Raw genomic sequence first — 17590 nt, 5'->3', positions numbered from 1 at the left:
AAATATAATTATTAATATCTTTTTTATTCCATTACTTTTGTTAATTTGTAAATTGTACATTTGTGATTAATTTTTGGCATATACAGGTGCTGGTCATATAATCATAATATCATCAAGAAGTTAGTTGCATACGTCTGTGCTTAGTGGTTCTTGAAGCACTGACTCCAGCTGCAGTCCACTCTTTGTGAATCTCCCCAACATTTTTGAATGGGTTTTGTTTTACAATCCTCTCCAGGGTGTGGTTATTCCTATTGCTTGTACACTTTTTTCTACCACATCTTTTCCTTCCCTTCGCCTCTCTATTAATGTGCTTGGACACAGAGCTCTGTGAACAGCCAGCCTCTTTTGCAATGACCTTTTGTGTCTTGCCCTCCTTGTACAAGATGTCAATGGTCGTCTTTTGGACAACTGTCAAGTCAGCAGTCTTCCCCAAGATTGTGTAGCCTACAGAACTAGACTCAGAGACCATTTAATGGCCTTTGCAGGTGTTTTGAGTTAATTAGCTGATTACACCAGGTCTATTTAATATTGAACCTTTTCACAATATTCAAATTTTCTGATATTCTGGCTGTTTCTCAATATGTGTTCTTCAGCGATCTTGAGTCCTTGTGTCCTCAGTCTACATCATCATTAACTGTTGAAGTTCCATTCCAATTCTCAAGAACGCAAGTACAGAGGACGCATGAAAATACCCGGATGTGTTCTTGATATCGAGGATGCATCGAGTGCAGACTTGAGTGCTGAAGTCTACAGCCTATGATGATTCTTTCGCCTATACCACAAATATGTAGTCATTGCAAAAACAGCTATGTCAGTCCTCTTTGTCATCATCACAGCCTGGCACTTTTATTGACAGACAAATAAAATCTAGCTCATGTCACTGGAAATGACTTGATGTTTATTCACATCCTTAACTGACCTGTTTACATCAGTCTGTAGTATTTTAGTAATGCAAAGGTCTTGCTCTCTGCAGGTGGATTATTTCATTTATAACCCCTAAAATGATTATTTAGGAAAGAGAGTCTTCCCCAAGGAGAGACTTTAAATACCCAGTCATAGCTGTTTTCTTCTTTTAAAAAAGAGAGTCTCAAAGCCACACAATGTGCTCCTGTCCCTGGGTTATAAAGAAGACCCCTGGGACACCCTGCCCTTTGGAGGCCTCCACATGCACCAAACAAGCTCAATAACAAAGCACATGGGAAATAGGGATCATAACCGAGGCTTCTATTTATTTCTCATATGCTTTCACAGATAATAAAAGAGCAGATTCTCTGTAGATTTAATTAAATTGCTTAAGGGGACAAGAACACCAAATACACACAAAGGGCCATCACACTGTTCAATGGCTTAATCAGTTCTGACACAAGGGTGTTGATACTTGGCAGAAGTATAGAGATAAGAAACTCAGTCTTCTAATACTAATTCAATAAGGTTTGCAAAAGGACAACGCCAATCATCTGATTTTCTTTTGCATTAGGAAAAGCTCATAAAATCACTGACCTGATGCTGCACAGATCAATAACAAAACTTAGAAAACATAATCATGTATTGATTCACATATGAAAACTGTCAGGATTGTATCAGTCACGCTTTCCACACATTATTGATCTTTCTTTGTAGCAGAGATCAAATTTATGGTACTTCATTTGCCTCATTTATTCATCTACTACTCTCATTAGCTGTAGCACACACACACACACACACACACACACACACACACACACACACACACAATAACTGGTATAGTTTTTAGTTCTACACTTTAAAAATGCTGGGTTGTTTCACCCATGGTTGGGTGAAATGTGAACAACTTTCGCTTTCGACACTATTGATCACAGTTTATTAATGAGAAATTTGGAGAGATATGGTATAAGAGGAAAAGCCTTTTCTTGGTTAGGCAGTAACCTTGAAGATAGATATCAGTTTGTACAAATAAAGACTATTAAATCTGATCTAATGAAAGTTACATGTGGTGTTCCACAAGGTTCGGTGTTAGGTCCCAAATTGTTTGTATTGTATATAGATGATATTTGTAAAGTGTCTAAAAAAAAATTAAAAATGGTATTGTTTGCTGATGACACAAATTTATACTGTTCGGGGAAAAATTTGGAACATCTCCTGAAAACAGTTAAAATTTAATTGATGGCTTTAAAAAGTTGGTTTAATGATAATCGACTTTCATTGAATTTGACTAAAACAAAGTTCATAATATTCAGCAATCGACAAAGTAATATCAAATTTAATTTACAAGTAGTTGAAAACATTACAGATATTATTAGTAATCAGCTGGACAAAATATATAACACTGGACTAGTGGCTTCTGGATATTTTACTGCAAATATCTTACAAAATTGTACATTAATATTTCTTTATGCGACTCTCTGTGAAAGGCTGAACAGAAGACCTGATGCTGGATTTTTAATCAAATGCGGACCAAATACCGAAGACTTGATTATCACGTTTATCTCGCAGTAGCGTTAATAGAACAGGTTTTATTGCAACCATTTGATGTCATGAAAAACAAATTGTCAACCTCTAATTAAAAAAATATTTTTTATTTTCACATTTATATTGCCAATCCCATGTGTTACATGTGTTACACCTTTTAAAACATCAAATTTTGTCTTTTGAATCTTTTTCCTATTTTGGTCTAAATTATGTCTCAATAATTAACTTTTTCCCTGCCAGCGTTTTTCCAGAAAATGTTCTTCTTTAAATATAAACAAACAATATAGCAGATGAAAGAACAGACCCTCTGCTTTCAAACAAAAAAAAAACGTTTCGTCCTACCTTCATTAGTTCTCTTGTAATCACCTCTCAAACATGGGTAGGTTTCTTCAAAAACACCAAATTTTGAGCAAAAAGCTGAGATAATTCCATTTTTGCGAAGGACTTTTGATAGAGATCAGATGCAGAGTGATATTTAAAACATACACGGAGTTCTTTCTCTTTCACGTGAGGCGCTACTTCCGGGTTGTATAAGTTGCGGAACCTGGTGGATAATAGCGGTATTGCGGAAAGACGGAAAATCTCGTCATTGGCGGGGAAGCGTTTTCTCTTAATTTACGAGATATCTCGTCAATGGCGGCGAAAGAGTTAAAGGCAGAGTCCATGATCTCTGAAATCCAATGTTGACATTTGAAATCACCTAAACAAACATGCCCCTACCCCAATAGAATCTGGGCCTGCTGTTGATAGACCCGCACCACACATACACAACCCAGACAACAGTGTTGGTTAGTAGACACGCCCCTTACTGCTGATTGTCTACAAGTGTGTTTTGGTAGTCGGCCCGACCCCCTTTTCCAAAGCGTTTTCAGGTATCGTGCACTCCACCTTTAATGCAAATTGCCAATGATTGATACCTTTTGATTTTGTTTGCATTGATTATCTCATTATGACAATATTAAGCAATTAAGTAATTGCATTCATTGGTGTTGCCCTTTTGAAATTGACCTCAATCAGGAGATAAATTTTCGACGGGTGACAAACACACCTTTTGAAAGACTCAAGTGTTAGTTTATTTTTATCCCTTAGGACAAATAGCAACCCATTCACAGACACCAAAAGTTATTTCTCTATTAAACCACCCAACACAGACCGCACTAGGGTGTGCATGATACTATTGTCCAATCCCTCACTCTTACGATGTTTCACTCTCATCTCCATAATTCCTAAAACCAGACACCTCAAGTATAAGGCATCTATCTAATTCTCTCTCCCTCTCTTTATTTTTCAATAGCACTCTATTTTTCATCCACCAATCTGCACATCCACCTCTTCAATTACCACTGGCCTTCCGGAAACAATGACCGTACCGTCACCCCTGCCGGACGCTCGACATGATGTTTTTCCTCACCTCAAATAATAACAGAATACACAAGTGGGCCGCCAGACAGGGTTCCAATTAACCTTTAACTGCCCTCGAGTCTGGAATGATGGTGAATTCTAATCCAGAAGATGAAGTGCAAGAATGCACCAGCCTTTCTGCCAGACTAATCCACCTTCTAGGGGGAGTCAAAGGGCACATACAGGGGTCTGCCTGCATATCAAAGCTTTTAGGAGGTCACTCTCCTACCTGGACAGCAAATACAAGGCAGTGTGAGCCAGCTGTGGTGCTGAGCTTTTTGATTTGTGAGGGAACGTGTTTGTCATCTTCTGACAGTGTTGCCACGTCCCCTCATCCATCAAGCCATGGTTGTGAAGAACAACAGGGTGTGATGTTGATTAAGAAAGAAGAAAGAGGGCAGAGAGGTACAGAGGATGCAGAAGAAGGTGAAACACCGAGTGATTTAGGGCTTGCATGTTTCTGGAAAGTTCCTCGCAAGTTCCTCACAAAAGAAAGTGCAGTGGGAAAGCATGCAAAGACCAATTATTGCCCCACATTTGTGTTTATACCTTGTTGTCAAAAGAACACCTAAATGTTCATGACAATGATTGATGGTCGGAGCTGGTCTCCTATTCGTTTTGCACAAAAAATGTGAGGGTAAAGACAAATAAGATTAACAAACATCTATGTCACCCATTATCCCACTGAAAGTCCACAGCAGGCAAACTCCACATAATATAATTTCTAAATGAATTAGGCCGACATTAGTCTAGGTGGCTCCTGAATGATGAATTAAGGTGTCTGCAACCTAGCACTTCGCCCCATCCAGTCCATCCCGTCGACCAGGCCCGGGGTGGGTAATCGGGAGAACCGAAAGAATTCGGTCCGCTTCACTTTTGGGCCGGTCGAGGATGCTGCCAAATGTGCCAAACACAAGTGAGGACAGGTAAAGAGAGATATGCCTAGTAATGATTAGCATTAGCAACTTATTTATTTGGCTAATACCGTTGTCTACCTATTTACATGCTAAATGTAATCAAAATATTAGCCGTTTGTGTATCACCCAATACATGGCGATTCATAGACTATATTATGCAGTTTAATATTGATAACAAAACTCAAGCTTGATCTCTGTATGCAGTAAAATTACTTTTTATTATTATTTTATTTTAATTACTAATTATTTTTTGTAGTGAATAAGCAGATTATTATTTAATTAATATTTAACCTTTAGATTATTTGTTGAACTATGGTATTAATAAAAACTACACAAAAGTAAGGGCTGAACTGTTGCTTCATTTATCCAATTTGGCAAAAGTGCTTATTTGGGATTCCACCATTGAAAATGGGGGCCGGTCTTGGGCATGAAACTCCCAGGCTGAAAAGTGGCCCCACTCCGGCCCTGCTGTCGACCATATAGAGTTAAAAAAAGGTAGATGCAGTGAGAAAGAATGATTGTAGTTGTCTGCCTGTTGATCGAACACTTAGAAATATCGAACTGGTCCTCCAGGGCCACTGCGAAGGGTAAGAATTAAATGGGACCCCAAACAATTCACAGATAGCAGAAAAACCTCGGTGGACCTAGTTGAAGCATTCCAAGTAAATACTAGCATTTTATTACCCTCCACAAAAAAGGGACATCAAGCAGATATGTCGAGACACGGATCCTCGTAAAATAAGATCCACGGGGGAACCCTGGACACCTCCCTGGCACGGACAGCGATTAAAACATCCGATATATATAAAGATGTGGCAAATGAAATATCATCACTCAGCCTTGGAAAGTGTGTGCGTGTGTGTGTGTGTGTGGGTGTGTGTGTGTGTGTTGCAGCCTCTATTATTCTTTGTCTCGGCCCATGTGGTGTGTGTGAGAAAGAGAGAAGCAGTAAAAACCATTGAGGAGGAAAATGATCTATAAATCTCCAGTCCCTAAAATGGCACAAACCCCAGTGGCATATGACTGAGCTCATGCTACGTTCCTCTTGCAAATGTTGATTAAATCACATTTACTGACCGCAGTGCTTTTAATTTTGTTAATTTAATAAACTTGCTGATTAAATGCATGCTATTAATAAATTTAATCAAGCTCTGAAATCCCATTCGGAAGGTGATACAAATTAAGCTTAATTGAAAATTCAATCAGTATGGTTTTATGTAAAGTAAGCAGGTATATTCAGGTATATGTGATACAGTCTATTAAAACTTAACTAAAGTCATGGTTTGTGCTTGACAACTTGATTTTCATCATATGTAATGTAACATTCTGTGTAAATAAAACCTTGATATCTTTATATTGACTGAGTAAGGCCATGTCAACGATTGAAATCAGTCTTTAGGAAGCCAACCTGATTTTGGTTCTCCTAATCTCATTATTAGATTATGAGACTTTACCCCAGATTTCACAGACAGGGCCACATATGTGTATACAATACATGTGGTGTTGTACTCACTGGGCACCCGGTTGATGGCCCGAAGAGGTCGTAGTACTCGGACTGTGCGGACCGCAGAGAAACTAACATTCTGGAGGTTGAGCGAATATTCCAGCATCCTGTAAACACATAAAGATATAAGTTTAACATTTGAAGAGCCTAGATGTGCTTCAGCCATGTTTCTTGTAAATGAGCATTTTTATCAGACACTTAAAGGATTAGTCCATTTTCTTAAAAAAATATCCAGATAATTTACTCACCACCATGTCATCCAAAATGTTGATGTCATTCTTTGTTCAGTCGAGAAGAAATTATGTTTTTTGAGGAAAACATTCCAGGATTTTTCTCATTTTAATGGACTTTAATGGACCCCAACACGTAACAGTTTTAATGCAGTTTAAAATTGCAGTTTCAACTGAGTTTCAAACCACTCTAAATGATCCCAAACGAGGAATAAGGGTCTTGTCTAGCGATACGATTGTTATTTTTGACAAGAAAAATAAAAATATGCACTTTTAAACCACAACTTCTCGTCTATCTCTGGTCCTGTGACGCGCAAGCGTGACCGGGCAATACGTCATCACGTCAAGAGGTCATGGATAACGAATGTGAAACCCCGCCCCAGTGTTTACAAGTGTGGAGAAAGAGGACCGTTCCGAAATTGTTGTATGTCGAATGATACTAAATAATGTCTCTGTGTCAGTTTATTATTTAAAATGGTCCGCAAATGTGCATTTCATATATGTAACACGTGACCTTTCCACGTGATTACGCAATTACGTGAGGTCGTGCTGGTGCGTCACAGGACCAGAGATGAACGAGAAGTTGTGGTTTAAAAGTGCATAATTTTTTATTTTTCTTGTCAAAAATGACAATCGTTTCGCTAGATAAGACCCTTATGCCTCGTTTGGGTTCATTTAGAGTCCTTTGAAACTCAGTTGAAACTGCACGTTTAAACTGCATTAAATCTGTTATGTGTTGGGGTCAATTAAAATCCATTAAAATGAGAAAAATCCTGGAATGTTTTCCTCAAAAAACATAATTTCTTCTCGACTGAACAAAGAAAGACATCAACATTTTGGATGACATGGTGGTGAGTAAATTATCTGGATTTTTTTCAAGAAAATTGACTAATCCTTTAATGGATTTTGCCAACAGAGCAGTATTTCTGGATGACCTGAGGATGGATTTAAGTGGATTTGAAGATAACCTATAATACAACCCTAGAGCATTTGTTTAATAATATTATTATACATTTTTAAATGAAGCAACATACACTAACAAAGGCACAATTTATAAAAGCATTTGCCAAATGCATAAATGTAAATGTGAACACCTGAAGCCATAAAATGATCAGACAGTTAAGCTGATAAATATCTTCCATATCCCTCGGCCCTCTATGGCAGAATAGAGGAAAAGGGCAGCAATATTATCAAATTAAGACTGGCACCCTGGGCACATTTCCGCCGAACTGCCATAGATCAATGCAAAGTTATCAGGATTCATCATACAATTATGCTGAATCGTTTCAATTAGGTCAAAGTGGGGTGGAAGGAAGGTTAATGTAGAGCCTTCGCAAACAAACATATCCACAGCTGCTCTGCACATGTGAACTTTGGAGAGGGGCACATGAAAGAATTGCATGTTTTTGTAGGAAATAAACAAAGTGTGTCTCTCTACGTGCCTGTGTGCTTGCAACCGTGTAATTACAGCCCAATAACTGTTTCTGGCCATACAACAGCAAAAGAAAAAAACTCCTGATGCCTTATTTTAAACTAGTACAAAGTTCACACGTTAGAATGATGGTTGAATGTAGTGCGAGAGACGCCAATGTCATGTGTTCACTTCCAAGGAAACGTACTGTAAAACCTGAATGTACTACTGTATAAGTTGCTTTGGATGAAGCATCTAACGGAGGTCCTCGCAGTCACATGATCTAATGTTGCATGATCTAGGGTGTTTATCCTTTGTCTCAAATATGGATCGAGTGAAGTCGGTGACGTGCAAACAGTGCGAGCCCCATTAGCCAAACAGGGCAGTGAGGAAATGTGTTCTGACTTTGTTGCTTCTGAAATGTGCAGAACAGCTTTGAAGGCACTGATTGGGGATGATGGAGACCAGCTGGTGACTGGACTACAAAAATAATAACAGTGGTGACTAAGGCTAAAAATTTAGGAATGGGAACGAACAAAACACGAAAATATCAACAGCAAAAGGGAAACACAGGAAGTTATGATGTGAGACGGGGAAACTTAAAAGTCTTGGAGAAGAAAAACAGCATAAACCAGGGAAAGGTGGTGTGCATGTTTAAGCTGGTCTCCAAAATCTGCCAACTTAAGACAGTGATAAACTGGTGTAGCAACCAAACCTGGGGTTTAACTGACTGTCCAGCTGGTTTCCCACCCTGACCAGGTGAAAAGTACCAGAAAACCTCTGAAACCATCAACAAGGACCAGATATTCTGCCCATGCTGGTGTTTAGCTGATTTACTAAAAATGGATTTCCATGCTGATTAGCTAAAAAATATAAAAAAACTCTAAAATCATTGTCAAAGACCAGCTAACTACACTTGCCTGGTTTAAACTAGTCTAACGTGACTCACCACCTGCCAAAGCTGGTGTTTAACTGATTTACCAACTGGTTTTTCACCCTGATCATCAAAAAACTACCAAAAAAAAAAAACCGAAATCCCTTAACACAGACCAGATAATCACAATAGGCTGGTTTAAGATGGTCTATCTTGACTCCCTGTCTGCCCAAGCTGGTTTCCCTAATGCACTAATGTACTAACTAGTTTCCTACCCTGACCAACTGGAAAGTAGCAGAGAAAAATCTAAATCCCTTAACACAGACCAGATAATTACACTAGACTGGTTAACGATTGTCTAACCGGACACCCCACCTGCCCAAGTTAGTGTTTACCTAATTTACTAACTAGTTTCCCACCCTGACCAGCTGAAAAGTAGCAGAGAAAACTCTAAATCCTTAACACAGACCAGATAATCCCACTAGGCTGGTTTAAGATGATCTAACTTGACTCCCTGTTTGCCCATGCTGGTGTTACCTGATATACTAACCAGTTTTCCACCCTGACCATTTGAAAATTACCAAAATAAAACTCTAAATCCCTTAACACAGACCAGATAATCCTACCCAGTCTCCTGAGGATGCGTATGAATAGCACGAAGTGTGGGGCTCGTGCAATACATACGCCAAATTCCACTTTGGCGTGCATGTGATGCGCAGGTCCTTCCCATTCACTTAGGCGGGGCATCTTTTTTGTCGTTTTGTTTATTGGTTTCTCAATTTTTTCTGTTTTTTAAAACATTTTCGCTTGGGTTTAGTGTTAGATTTTAGATTTGCTTAATGAGGTTATTTAATATACAGGTTTCTCATTGTTTTTGTCCATATTTAAGCCATGGTTGCTTGGAGTTGGGGTTAGAGTTGGGGTTTGGGTTAGGATGTCATTTTTATATAACAAAAAGTTGTTCTAACCCTAAACCCAAGCGAAAATGGTAAAGGAAATAGCAAGAAAATTGAGAAACCAATAACCAGACCAGATAATCCCACTAGGCTGGTTTAAGATGATCTAACTTGACTCCCTGTTTGCCCAAGCTGGTGTTACCTGATATACTAACCAGTTTTCCAACATTACCATTTGAAAATTACCAAAATAAAACTCTAAATCCCTTAACACAGACCAGATAATCACACTAAGCTGGTTTAAGCTGGTCTTACTTGACTCCTTGTCTGCCCAAGCTGATGTTTACCTGATTTACTAACTAGTTTCCCACCCTGACCAGCTGAAAAGTAGCAGAGAAAACTCTAAATCCTTAACACAGACCAGATAATCCCACTAGGCTGGTTTAAGATAATCTATCTTGACTCCCCGTCTGCCCAAGATGGTGTTTACCTAATTTACCAACTGGTTTCTCATCCTGAATAACTGCTGATAATTAAAAAAAGACCTCTAAAACCATTATTACCATTTCACACTGGTCTTGCTGAACTCTCCACATGTCCAAGCTGGTGTTTACCTGATTTACCAACTAGTTTTCCACCCTAACCATCTGAAAAATTACCAGAAAAAAATATAAAACCTTAACACACACCAGATAATCACAATAGGCTGGTTTAAACTGGTCTAACTTGACTCCCTGTTCACCCAAGCTTGTGTTTACTTAATTTACCAACTGGTTTCCCACCCTGGCAAGCTGAAAAGTACCAGAGAAACCTCTAAAACCTTAACACAGACCAGATTATCACACAAGGCTGGTTAAAGATTGTCCAACCGGACACCCAATCTGCCCAAGCTGGTGTTTAGCTGATTTACCAACTGGTTTCCCACCCTGACAAGCTGAAAAGTACTTAGAAAACCCCTCTAAAAACCATCTAAACAGACCAGCAAATCACCTGAGGCTGTTTGTTTTACTTTCTTTTCGGTGGGGAAGATTAAATTAGACAGAAGGAGAGACAGCAAAAAAGACTCACAATGACAAAGTGCCTATAAAGAAAAAGACAGACAGAAGGTCATGCGTGAGGACACTCGGCTAAATTATCCCCACTCCAGCTTCACAAACACGAGAGGCGGGCCGTATCTAAACAAGCTGGACATGTGTAAATGTGATTTCATCAACAGCCTCTTACATCCGTCGTATCCATGTATGAATCACTAATAAGCGCACAAACACAAGCTCACAAACAGATAGTAAAACGTCTGGCCTGGGCATCTGTCCAGCGGGCACCTAGAACTCTGTTGTGTTATCTGTTTATGTTTGGCACTGCTGTGGTGAAGGATGACACACCTTCCCAGAAGCACTCTGTTTTCTTGACAACAACGGTCACACGATCAACAATGGCTGCACACCGCATACAAAATGCCAGGGAGGTCACTATACAGTAAATAGGAAACGTATGAGCGAACCAAAGGTCTTAGATACAAAACAAGCACACCCTTTCATATCCATAAGATTTCAATCTTATTTTGCACCCAAGAGAGCAAGCATGCACCGTGTCTTGTTTGAACAGTTCCACGAAAGCTTAAGCACATTTAAATTCCTAAGACATTTAAAGTACCAGCCTTTTTCGGGACATACAAGATTTTGTACATAATAAATAGTGTTGTATGATCAATGTAAGATATAAAAAAGTTTGCAACAGAGTATAATCTAATACACTCCCCCCACACACAAACCCACAATCTCACACTTTCTATCCTATCATTCCCTTTCCATGTCCCTCAAGGTCTTCAAAGCAGACGTCTTGGCTACGGTTCAATCAGTACTTGGTATCTTTCACCACCTGGCAGGTTAATGAGGCGAGTTTCAGAAGAGTTTCACTTCCGAACAATCAGTTCTTCATTAAGGTCGAAAACGAAGATAACCTTCATAATCACACACATAAGACATCTTATAGACTTGAATTGCTTTCATATTAGTGACCAGTGTTGGGGGTAACGCATTACAAGTAATGTGCATTACGTAATAATATTACTTTTCTGAAGTAACGAGTAAAGTAACGCATTACTTTTTAAATGTACACATTAATATTTGAGTTACTTTTTAAAAAAAGTAATGCAAGTTACTTTTTTAGTTTAATTAATTTGATAAAAAAAAATTATGTACTGAATTACACTGAACGTAGTCACATTATGCACTCTATATGTACATGCCTGAGCAGGAACAGTTTAAGTCAGAAACTGAGATGGCAGGCCAGAGCTCGACATTTTTGTGATGAAATATGCAATTTCTGAACGCAGACCCTTTCATTCATAAAAAACACCTGCAAGAACTGAAAGAGATCAAGCCTCAGTCAAGAAAAAGTAACGCAAAATTAACTAAAAAGTAACGTAAGGATTACTTTCCATGAAAAGTAACTAAGTAACGCAATTAGTTACTTTTTTGGGGAGTAACTTAATATTGTAATGCAGTAACTTTCCCAACACTTAGTGACGTTTTCTACGTGGCCAAAAGTTCATTCATTGCAAAGAGGGACTTTAAATTTATTTGATAACTCTTCAAAACATTCTGGAGTATATGCAACTTGCCATCATAAAAACTGAGGCAACACACTTTGTGAACATTTTTATGTGTCGTTCTAAACTTTTGGACACCAAAGATGTGTCAGATTTAGGCTTTTGCTACTATTAGGACAATCTAAAATGCAAAAATTTGTAATATTCTGTACAGATACGCATGCTATATTTAAGGATTTGTCTGTTTGTTTTAAATAGCCAACAGCTTTTCATGTTTTGCTACTGTTAGCCTACTTGCCATTTCTAGACAGGTAGGCAGTATTGGGAGAGACATTTTTATTCTAGAGAACATTGTGTTTGACAAAAATGTGTTCATTTCACAACAGAGGCCGACATAAGACTAAAATGCAATACTTTTCACTTCTATGGTTCTGTCATGTACTTTATTTCTCCCTATACAGTACACGCTCTCAGACACAATTGCCTTCAAGGGTGCTCTTCAGTTTTTATGTGATGAGACTGATTGATTTATTACAGTCTGAACGGTAAAACTTCCCCTAGCTCAAATTCAGAAAACGTATGTCATGGGCTTGCCAGAGCTTTTTGTAATAGACTCAGGTCTGAATGTATCTGGCAAGACCATGACAGTACTATGTTCTGTGTGGGAGCATGTGGAGGCATATAGTTGTGTGGCTTCCACGTGTTCCCAGTGTTTTGTGGCTGTCATGGTCTTGCCTGACCTTGGTTATTATCCAGGTTGGATGTTAGAGGGCAAGACCATGGCAGCAGTGTGTTTATGTGGGAACACGTGTGTTTCACATCATGTCTGTGTGACACGTGTTCCCAGTGTTTTGTGGCTGTCATGGTCTTGCCTGACTTTGGTTATAGTCCAGGTCGGTTGTTGGCAAGATTATGGCAGCATTGTGTTTATGTGGGAACACGTGTGTGTTCACATCATGTATGTGTGACACGTGTTCCCAGTGTCTTGTCACTTTTACCCTACTCCCTTATGTACTCGTGTCTTAAGTGATTAATTATGTTCACCTGTTCCCCATTGATGTGCTGTCTATATAATGCCCTTGTGTTCTCTGTGTGGTGTGCGTGCGTTGTTGTATGTCAGAGCTTCATGTTCTCCGTGTGCTCTGTTGCAAGTTCCTGTTTGTTCCAGTTTATGTTACGTTTCTTACCAGTGTTTAGTTTATATTCTGTTTTACCCCCTCGTGGGTATTTATGTTCTGTTTTAATAAAATTATAGTTTATTTTTGTAGTTCGTGTCTGCGTTTGGGTTCTTCTTTAGTTTATTTATCCGGTGTGTAAACCGGTCGTGACATAACGCACGCACCAAACTGAACCCAGCGGACCAGCTATGCAATGTGCATCGGACCCGGAGTGGTGGTCCTCTATTTCTGCACAGACGCTCTCCGGGGGTAGCCCCTTCCCACCGCAGAGGGGCCTTCCACTCCGGGACTATGCCTTGGCGGTGGAGAGGAGTAGGGGAAGTTACCCGGAGTTTTTGGCCAGCGCCTACCTGGTGGCTGGCATGAAGGATCCTCCACCCATTCAGGAGCGAGGGGGTTTATTGCAACTGCCATACTGGGACCTGGTTGATTGTCTCGTCAACCGACAGTCCAGCCCGAGGGGCATTAGGACCGGGGCGATCAGGCTAGAGAGGTCGACCCCCGTCTCCCCGGCGCCGGAGACCATTTCTGCGTCCGGTTCCCATCCTGCACTCCCTGCCTCTGGACGGAGGAAGAAGAGGAGGAGGAGGGTTTTGGAACCGGCACAGCTGGAGACTCACCCGCCGGTGCAGCCGGAGACTCTTCACCCGCCGGTGCAGCCGGAGACTCGTCACCCGCCGGTGCAGCCGGGGACTCGTCACCCGCCGGTGCAGCCGGGGACTCGTCACCCGCCGGTGCAGCCGGGGACTCGTCACCCGCCGGTGCAGCCGGGGACTCGTCACCCGCCGGTGCAGCCGGGGACTCGTCACCCGCCGGTGCAGCCGGGGACTCGTCACCCGCCGGTGCAGCCGGGGACACGTCACCCGCCGGTGCAGCCGGGGACACGTCACCCGCCGGTGCAGCCGGGGACACGTCACCCGCCGGTGCAGCCGGGGACTCGTCACCCGCCGGTGCAGCCGGGGACTCGTCACCCGCCGGTGCAGCCGGGGACTCGTCACCCGCCGGTGCAGCCGGGGACTCGTCACCCGCCGGTGCAGCCGGGGACACGTCACCCGCCGGTGCAGCCGGGGACACGTCACCCGCCGGTGCAGCCGGGGACACGTCACCCGCCGGTGCAGCCGGAGACACGTCACCCGCCGGTGCAGCCGGAGACACGTCACCCGCCGGCGCAGCCAAGGCCATGTTATGCCCCAGCATGGCAACAACAGAACTTTGGGACTCATTCTTTTCACCCCGGACATTTTGTACACCCTGTTGTTGTCCCACCTCCCCTCCCTGATTTGTTATTTTTGTAAAAATCATCCGAACCCTTTAGTTACTTATGTTTGTCTTCCGCTTTTATTTATTGTCATTGTTTCTTGGGTGTTTTCTGTTGTGCAGTCTCTCGTTCCTCGTGTTTAATGTCTTTGTTTCTTTTTGTTTGTGACGTCTGGTATCCGTCTTTGTAGTTGGGGGTACTGTCATGGGCTTGCCAGAGCTTTTTGTAATAGACTCAGGTCTGAATGTATCTGGCAAGACCATGACAGTACTATGTTCTGTGTGGGAGCATGTGGAGGCATATAGTTGTGTGGCTTCCACGTGTTCCCAGTGTTTTGTGGCTGTCATGGTCTTGCCTGACCTTGGTTATTATCCAGGTTGGATGTTAGAGGGCAAGACCATGGCAGCAGTGTGTTTATGTGGGAACACGTGTGTTTCACATCATGTCTGTGTGACACGTGTTCCCAGTGTTTTGTGGCTGTCATGGTCTTGCCTGACTTTGGTTATAGTCCAGGTCGGTTGTTGGCAAGATTATGGCAGCATTGTGTTTATGTGGGAACACGTGTGTTTCACATCATGTCTGTGTGACACGTGTTCCCAGTGTCTTGTCACTTTTACCCTACTCCCTTATGTACTCGTGTCTTAAGTGATTAATTATGTTCACCTGTTCCCCATTGATGTGCTGTCTATATAATGCCCTTGTGTTCTCTGTGTGGTGTGCGTGCGTTGTTGTATGTCAGAGCTTCATGTTCTCTGTTGCAAGTTCCTGTTTGTTCCAGTTTATGGTGCGTTTCTTACCAGTGTTTAGTTTATATTCTGTTTGACCCCCTCGTGGGTATTTATGTTCTGTTTTAATAAAATTATAGTTTATTTTTGTAGTTCGTGTCTGCGTTTGGGTTCTTCTTTAGTTTATTTATCCGGTGTGTAAACCGGTCGTGACAACGTATTTCTTTCTTTTTCAACAAGCACGCTACAAAATACTTCCTCAACGCCTAAATCAAAGAAAGGATAATTATACAAAAAACATGGTACATACAAATTTATGAAAAATAAAACTGCATGTTCCTTTTTGTACTTATATTTCATCTTGATTTCAGATTGCGGCTTTAAAGGGGCCATGAGCCTGTCGATTTTATTGTTTTATACTGTTGTCTGATGTCTACTTATGATGTTCGCGTGGTTTTTACATTAAAAAACACATCAAATGCAATAAGTAATAGGCTATTTTGTTGGTTCTGATGTTGTCATGAGAAATGGTTAGTTTGAAGACCTGGATGTAAACGCCCACTGCTATGATTGGATAGTTTGTATGATTGGATAGTAGTCATTACATGTGGGGAATCGTTTAAAAACCTTAATGTGTAAAAATAGCATAGTACATTCAAGTTGATTCAACCAACATATTTCTGATGTTAATCTGGAGTACCTACACTGTAAAAAATACTTTGCTGCCTTAAAATTGTTTGTTGAATCAACTCGGATTTACAAGTCATTTCAACTTACTATTATTTATCTTGACTAGAGATGAGTTGTTATAACTACAGGTGAGTTGTTATAACTTATAAAATTAGGTTGACATTTCTCAACTATATTTTATAAGTTGTGACAACTCATCTCTGTTGACATGACTTGTAAATCTGAGTTGATTTAACAAAAAAATTTAAGGCAGCGAAGTATTTTTACAGTGTATAGAATAGTATCACATCCTTTATATCTCCGAAGAGTTTTTGGTTTAATCAGATTTATAAAAAAGTAGATCAGCTTTACCGATTCTTTCCGATAACGTACGAAAAAATGAAGAAGGAGGAGTTACTACCGCGGGAGGAGCGAGTACGAGTCATGCAACACTATACAACACTGTTTAACTTATGATTCAATACGTGTTCGTGTCATTTATATAATATGCACGTGCCTATTTCCAACATAACACAGAAGTCTTACTTACCGCATGCAACTCATGACCCGGTTGGGACTTTTCAATGAAATCCAGCGCATCAAACACACGCAAAACTCCTCTGCTACCCCGGATAATAAACTATATCCATTGTTTCCATAATGCTGGCTTTCTTCTCCTTACATCCAAAAACACACTTTTTCTTTCACGCCATTGTTGAGTTTTGAAATTAAACAAAGCTGTCGTGTGATGTTCTAGCGTCTCCCGCTGATTGACGGGTGGGCGGAGTTTTCCGGGGAAAGTGCCCATAAAAAGAAGTGATACTTATAGAAACGTCAGCTGGACCCGTAATCGGAAAAAAAACTTTCCGAAACTTGTACAAACCCTGGCGAAGTGCATTCGGCACAGAAATACTCTGTAACACGCCTAACTGACACTTTTTTGACACTTTGCATACATTTAACATGAGGAAACGTCTCGGTTACGTATGTAACCCTCGTTCCCTGAAGGAAGGGAACGGAGACGTCACGTCGTGACCGACGAATTGGGAACCGCTTCGCGGGTGACCTATCTACTTCGAGAACTATCAAAAACGCCAATGAACTTGGCATGCAGGTATTTGCATAATGCCGGCGCCGCCCCACCAGGTGCGTATATAAGGCGCAGGTGCATAATACCAAATCAGCTATATTATTGCTGAGAAGCCGAGCAACAGTGCCCGGCCTGAAACAGCAATGGAACAGCAAACTGTGGCGACGGGACGTGACGTCTCCGTTCCCTTCCTTCAGGGAACGAGAATTACATACGTAACCGAGACGTTCCCTTTCAGTCGGTCACTACGACGTCACGTCGTGACCGACGAATTGGGAATCCCTACCAAAACGCCACTGCAGCTGAACCCTTCCAGTGCCTGCAAAAGCCCTCCGCCCTCCACATAAAGGGGCGGAACCTAAGGCAAAATGCAGAAGGCCGGTCACTACCTGTTCCTTAACCCACGATAGTGAAGCAGCGAACTGGGGGAAGAGTCTA

The 17590-nt window shown here is 41.1% G+C and overlaps 1 protein-coding gene across 11 annotated transcripts in view; it reads right to left on the bottom strand.

Annotated features, from left to right (window-relative positions):
- Positions 1-17590, bottom strand: part of cacna1g (calcium channel, voltage-dependent, T type, alpha 1G subunit) — a 272840-nt gene that overhangs the window by 131822 nt on the left and 123428 nt on the right. For all 11 annotated transcript variants that reach the window (XM_055176561.2, XM_055176552.2, XM_055176558.2 and 8 more), the window contains exon 5: positions 6280-6377. In XM_055176561.2, the coding sequence (XP_055032536.2) occupies positions 6280-6377 (98 nt within the window). The remainder of the gene's footprint in view (positions 1-6279; positions 6378-17590) is intronic.

This window comes from Misgurnus anguillicaudatus, chromosome 4, assembly GCF_027580225.2.
Source record: "Misgurnus anguillicaudatus chromosome 4, ASM2758022v2, whole genome shotgun sequence".
Taxonomy (NCBI): Eukaryota; Metazoa; Chordata; class Actinopteri; order Cypriniformes; family Cobitidae; genus Misgurnus; species Misgurnus anguillicaudatus.
The sequence above is the reverse complement of the archived record's forward strand: the minus strand, read 5'-3'. Positions and strand labels throughout refer to the sequence as shown.